The sequence below is a fragment of the Spea bombifrons genome, chromosome 1 (genome assembly GCF_027358695.1).
Source record: "Spea bombifrons isolate aSpeBom1 chromosome 1, aSpeBom1.2.pri, whole genome shotgun sequence".
Taxonomy (NCBI): domain Eukaryota; kingdom Metazoa; phylum Chordata; class Amphibia; order Anura; family Pelobatidae; genus Spea; species Spea bombifrons.
In genome coordinates this window covers 38,782,436-38,788,965 of record NC_071087.1, presented here as the reverse complement: position 1 = coordinate 38,788,965, position 6,530 = coordinate 38,782,436, and the positions used below count along the sequence as shown (strand labels likewise).

The following is a 6,530-nucleotide window of genomic DNA, read 5'->3' as shown; positions in this document are numbered from 1 at the left end:
CACTCAAGTTCATTTTAGACATTGTATGCTTACAACTGTGGCACTAGTTTGGAGAAGGCCCTTCCCTGTTCAATTAGGACTGTGCCCCTGTGCACAAAACAAGTTACATACATACACAACACACCCGAGAAAGGCTGAGTGCCTTCACACAAGCACATGAAAATGTGGGTTCTTTTGGTGTCCAAGTGTGAGTCAGGGGTAAAGCATCTCATTAGGGTGATTGGCAGTCACAAAATAAGCATTTATGGAGACACGACAAATATCATGCTTAATTATCTCCCAACAAAGAACTTTTACACAGGTTCCTTGCCCTTGGACGTCTCTAATGTGCAATAACAAAACTCTTCCAGCACAAAATGAATGGCTTCTAAACTCATGATTGTGCAGAGCGACATCAAATCATATCAATAGCTTCAGCAGGAATCTGCCTAAACAATATTTACAGCAGGCCAGCGGTGTGAGCTAAGGCACAAAAATAGCACAGCATGGTAGAAATGTGTTTGACAAAAGAAACCAGTAGAGTATACTTACTTACACTGCTGCCTTATTTCATGAAAAGTTTATGGAAGAGTGCGATCGTTTTTAAATAGATACCTCACTTTTACATTTGATATTAAACAGGAGAAATATGAATTCCTTATAATGATAATTATCGTATTTCCCCATGTATAAGACGCACCTGAATTTTGGGGCCCGAAATTCAAAAAAAAATGTATTACATAAAGTTTTATTCATCATATAATTCACTCATCATCCTCATCACTCCCATCCATTAACTGCCCCTAAATTAACCCTAAACACCCCATTAACCATAACTGCCCCTGAATTAACCCCCACCTCCCCTAACTTTCAGCAGCCAAAATATTAATTTTATACTTACCATTAGATGAGTTGCTGAGCAGTGTGGACGCTATAAGGAATAGGGCGGGCCAATCAGTGCGAGTCCAGGGAGGGATTGGGAAGCAGTAACTGCTGTGGGGGCGTTTGGGGCGGGGGTTTTTGCCCCAAAAATGTGCCGCCGATCTACAACCACTGTATAAGACGCACCCAGTTTTTAGACCCCAAATGCGTCTTATACATGGGGAAATAACGGTACGTTCAGACTAATATAGTAAACATACTTATGGTCCCGTTGAAGCATTGACACTATACTGTGTATAAGCATTTACACGTGGCCTTATACAGGCCTTGATACAGATCAGGGATAACAAACAATGTAAGCGGTTATTAAAGCCACAATGGAGAACTTTCCTCCATCCATATGTAAAGCTAGTTTTGAGACAACGGAGGCTACACACACAGCCTGTGCAACAGAATAATCCCAATCCCAACATGTTTTACTTGAGGCGGTTAATAGTTGAGAATTATAATGAAGTTACAATAACCAAGGAGAGTAACAGTTTAAATACAAAATATAAGATGAGGTTTTAATGGAACAATGGGTTGCATAGTTACAGGCATTACTAGTAGAAAAACGCAGGCGGTTATGTCACTTTACAGATCTCTGGTCAGACCTCAAGTAGAGTACTGTGTAAAGTTCTGCAGACCTCAGCTCCAGAAGGCTATTGACATTCTGGAGAGAGTTCAGAGAAGAGCTAGTAAATGTCAACCATTTGCAATATAACAATTATCAGGAAAATTAAGCGATCTCTGTACGTATAGATCAGAGGAGCAAACATAGAAGTGTTTAAATACATAAAGGGATTTAAAGTAGAGGAGGGAGGTTTAGAGTAGAGGGTTGGAGGCTTGGATGTAATTCTAGTGAAGTTTTACTTCACTGGGATGGTGGTACATATGAGTAAAACAAGCCTTCAAGTAGAAGTAGTAGAGGTTAATACAGGGAGGGAATCCTGAATCCTAAGACGAGAAGAAGGCCCAAGTAAGGTTTGAGGCTTTTATAAACAGGCAAAATAGTCGGAATGGTTCTTATCTGCCGTTTTTGTGATCGCTTGATACATGATTGGGACACAATGAGAGGCCGCCACCACCACTGAAAACAATGGGATGTAAACCTCCATGTAAAGAAACAAGTACAGGACGCAGATCTTGAAATTATTTTTTTCTATATTGCAGTAAAATCTACTTGAATACACTTTGAAACAAGAGTACAACAAAATAGAATATACTTCAAATGTTGAATATACAAACTATTATAGTTCATTCTGAACACTGTACTTTCCCCCTATGTTCTCCCTTTAACAGCCTCTTCGTAACGTGAACTAAAAAAATAGCTTCAAACCTAATTCCCGCTCTGCATCCCCCCCAGTTAATGGACTCATGCTAAGGCTGACCTTTCAAGTGGATAGCAAAAATTGAAATGTACGCGCATATTGTGTGTGATGAGAGCATGTTACACTGTTACAGGCTTACTTACCCTCTCGTAACAGGTCTACAATTTCGCTCTATCTTGCACAGAAGGCCTGCAGTTCAAAACACATCAGACCATCTGTGCCAAGTATAATGTTTAAACACACAAAATAATAAAAAAAAATTAAACAGACTTTAATCTACCATATAAAATATGTTACATGTAATTCTATGCCAATACTGTGCTAGGTACAAGTTTTTTTGTTTGATTTTTTCTTTTTTTTTTTCTCAATATAGTTATATATAAAAAAAAGCTTTACACAAACAAGCCATTAGCTTATTTCAAGGAAAATAAAACCGAGACTCAGTCTAAGGCTTCCGCATGAAATTTGCTTAAGATACCACATCTGCGCCTGTGTTTTAAAGTGGGTATACATCTTATCTCTGCACTTTTTTATGCAATTCACATTCAGCAGAATCTCCACATAGCACCGGATAAGAGCTGTTTGTACACAGTGGTATATGATGTTGGTATTAAAAAAAATTAAAGGAGAAAAAAAAACAATTTACAATTGCCTCTTTGATCTGTTCTTCTACTTTCTATCTCATGGTAGTTAAACAGTTGCTGCCAAACATTAGTGTTCCACTTTCTACTTAGTGTAACCTGAAACAAAAAAAAATCTACTTGAAAACTTTGGTCCCTTTCAGTTTTCTTTTTTTCCTTGATGTCAAATTAAACGTTTTGCAAGAAGCAATATTTCGTCAGCATATGAACAGATTTCCCACTGAAAACACGGGGCAAGTTATTCATTTCCAGTAAAGGCCAATTCATTTTAACATCACATACATGCCTTTTATCATACTTTAGCGTCTCATTAGACTTAATCAGTTCTCATCCTCCAAATCCAAAATGTTGTCCTTTAATATTTAATGTCAGTTTGACCCAAATCTTACTGTACATCAATAGAACGCTCTTTACTTCTCACAGATCACCGTCCCTTTCTTGTTTGACAGTCACTGGCAAGGTGATACCAGATGGGGTACTAACGACTACAACATGGGTAACTGTTTTGCCCCCTTCTGTTTGTTTTTCCTCTTTGACCAGTTGGTAGGTTTTCAGCTCCCCATCTTGCCGGCCCAATAGCAAGTCTGATTTCATTTCAGGTCCTTTAATAAGTGTGCTAATGAGCCTAGGGGGAGTCTGGCAACGGGCTTGTTGTGCTGGCATTGCTAGTCTCATTACAGGGGTTCCATGTGCTATGGAAACAGGGGTAAGTGCTCTCACAGTAAGTGGGGTTCCAACCAGGTTCACTGTCCCAGACCCGCTCAGGTTAGGCTTTGTCTGTAGCTGACATTGCGTGAGCTGGGAGGTCGGGATGGTGATTATTTTGGCAGGCTGCATGGTGTATTTGTCACTATCCGAGGACGCTGGCAACATCGTGGGAATTGTTTGGATCACTACTTTTGGAGCTGATGTCGTCGTTGGGCTTGTGTTGGTCATCAGAGACGAAGCTGAATTCATAGACTGGACGGCCAATGTGGATATTTTCTGCCCCAACGAGGTCATAACGACAGGCACTTGCATCGCCACGCGGACAGTTCTGTGAGAGCAGAAATAGAACACTTTCAGTAAAAAACTAAAAAAAATAATTGTTTTAGAAACCGGCAATTACGCCATTTCATATTGGACAAATCAAGAATTCCTAAATAAATGCAGGATGTGCAACTGAACAGATAATTGCTTCAAAACCCCCATTTTTTTTTTTTTTTTTTTTTTTTAAACTTAACACCAAACCATAGAAAATCAGCCTGGGGCTCTACCTTAAGCTACTGATGAAGCACAAGTTCTATAGAGAAACTAACAGAACAAAAGCTTTGTGACTAGCAATAATTTGCATGAAAATTTAGATCAAAACTACTATCCTGTTTTTTTTTCACGACAACTAGGGCAATTTTTTTTTTTTCCACAGTTTACATAGAGTATATAAATTACACAAAGCTAGTATAAGTAAGAAATAGATACCAAAAAGTTGCCTGGATTTATAAAACACCCTATAATTCTATATAATTGTCAGTTATTTACATATTTTTGTTAAGGTTTTAATTTTTTTCAACCCTTACCTAACCTTAACCATATCTAACTCCCCATATCTCAGTCCCACCACACTAACTACACAATATTCTATAAATTAAAAAAAAAAATAAAACCTGTCTTGTAAAGGGGTTAAGTGAGGGGGGTGAGGGGTTTCTGAAGATAACTGGATAGTTATCACCACCTAATTGCACACAAAAGAAAATGGAAAGAGGAAAGCCATAACGCACTTCCTCACAACTTATTGGACTACCTATAGCAAAATAACTAGGTTTGTAGTAATGTAAACAATTGATACTCCGATAGAATCAACATGGGATGTGAACGATGGGAGAATGAAATGCCTTGTTTACTGCACTGATGTAAATACAGCCACACCTACAAACACAAATACAAAACATGCAGAAAATCTCTGACTCAGACCTTTGTGCTCCTGTTTGTGTGGTGCTGGTGGGTGAATTAGGTGAGGATTCATTCCCAGGAGAGGCCAAACTGACGTATCTGTGTTTTTTGGAGGAGTTTTGCTGAGTGGGGCTCTTCTCCAATCTAGCAGGCATGGCCATTTTCAGGATTCCCTCAGTGGGGAGGGATACGCGCTCCAGAGACTTATCATCAACGGGGGACACAAGTTCTTCACTGCAGGGCTCCGCTTTATCATCTTCAATGACCACAATGTTCTTGGGCATCTCTTTAAACTGATATACCAGACGCTGCCCTTCAACTTTTGCAAGAATACCTCTCTGATAGTAGTACCTGCAAAAGTCACAGAATTCATTTTGCACACCTGTTTCCTTAAAGACGGAAATACGTCCTACAAAAGGGCCAAGTGACCTTATCTAAAACTCCTGCGCATAGCAAACCAGTTTTATAGGACAGTAAGACTTACTGGGTATATGGCCACTGCATATTTTTACCAGCGATAGATGCTGGCATTTTAATGATTAGCAATACAATCAGCTGCATATAAGTGTAATGGCTTCACCTAATCGAGTGGCTGTATTTCTAAGGCAAATAAAGTCCGATTTCAGTACCTTAAGGCTCGGCCCATAGTCTCGTAGTTCATATCTGGCTTGTTCTTATGCTTGCCCCACAGTTTGGAGACAGCCTTGGAATCCACTAGCTTGAAGATCCCCTTCTCTCTCTGTGTCCACTTGATATATCGAGGGCAGGTGTTTTTATCCTGAAGCAGGTCCAGCAGGAACTCCCACAGGTATGTGGTGTTCCCTAGAAGAAACAAAGCCGTTTCCAATTAACTGCAAAACACCTATAATGTTTAGAGCTATAACCTTTACAATTATTACAGATGCACATCCATTAAATTCACCAATTCTTAGAAGAAAAAAACCTTGTTTATGCAAAGATGCAAACCTTATTTCTACTTAAACACAATATATGAGATTACATTAAATTTGTATGAAGTTATATTTATTGTAAAATCAGAAGTCTCCGAGGCCATTTCTGTCAGTGTCATTTTATTTGTAGAAATATCTGTTTAAATAGTGGATGTCATACTATAGAAAAAATTTTTTTTACATAAATATCAAATTGATACTGGAGAAAACCAATGCTTATTTACCTTTGCCCTCTCTTGGTTTCTTCTTAATTCCCAAGTCTGGGGACCCATTGGGAAAGGTAGGCTGCTGTATCTTTGGTTTCCGGCCAGCTAAACAACAGGAAGGAGAGAGAGGACAGATAAGAAACCCTTTTAGAAGGTAATTTTTTAAGCCATTTATTTGACTTATAGCAGTCCTGACCCTCGTTCTCAAACAAAAAAATCCGTCCAAAGAGCAGTTACAATACAAGGATCATCTCATGGGGGAAATCTAGGTGGACTTCAACAACATGGATGGAGGGAGGCTTGTAACACTAGGTAACTATTTTTCCACTGCTAAACATTCTAATGCAAATTATTTTTCAGTACTTTTTTTTTTAATGTTTTACTTATATAATAAGGGCATTCCAGGAAAGGAATTATTTTTCAACATGCATTGATGAGCAATCATTTCTAAGAAATCTGAACATTGCCACAGGTCAAAGTTTTGACCAGAAATGATCAATATTTCCACAAAATAAATAAAAAAAACCAAGTAATTTTGAAAAGTATTAATTTTATATGGAATAAGTAGAATCT

At 38.5% G+C, this 6,530-nt stretch overlaps 1 protein-coding gene across 2 annotated transcripts in view; it reads right to left on the bottom strand.

Annotated features, from left to right (window-relative positions):
• Nucleotides 1-1,400: 1,400 nt before the first annotated feature.
• The window catches only part of ELF2 (E74 like ETS transcription factor 2), a 46,566-nt gene continuing 41,436 nt past the window's right edge, over nt 1,401-6,530 (bottom strand). For both annotated transcript variants that reach the window (XM_053461219.1, XM_053461227.1), the window contains 4 exons: nt 5,976-6,062; nt 5,431-5,623; nt 4,823-5,152; nt 1,401-3,908 (listed from right to left, as the gene is read on the bottom strand). In XM_053461219.1, the coding sequence (XP_053317194.1) occupies nt 3,290-3,908; nt 4,823-5,152; nt 5,431-5,623; nt 5,976-6,062 (1,229 nt within the window). In that variant the 3' untranslated portion in view covers nt 1,401-3,289. The remainder of the gene's footprint in view (nt 3,909-4,822; nt 5,153-5,430; nt 5,624-5,975; nt 6,063-6,530) is intronic.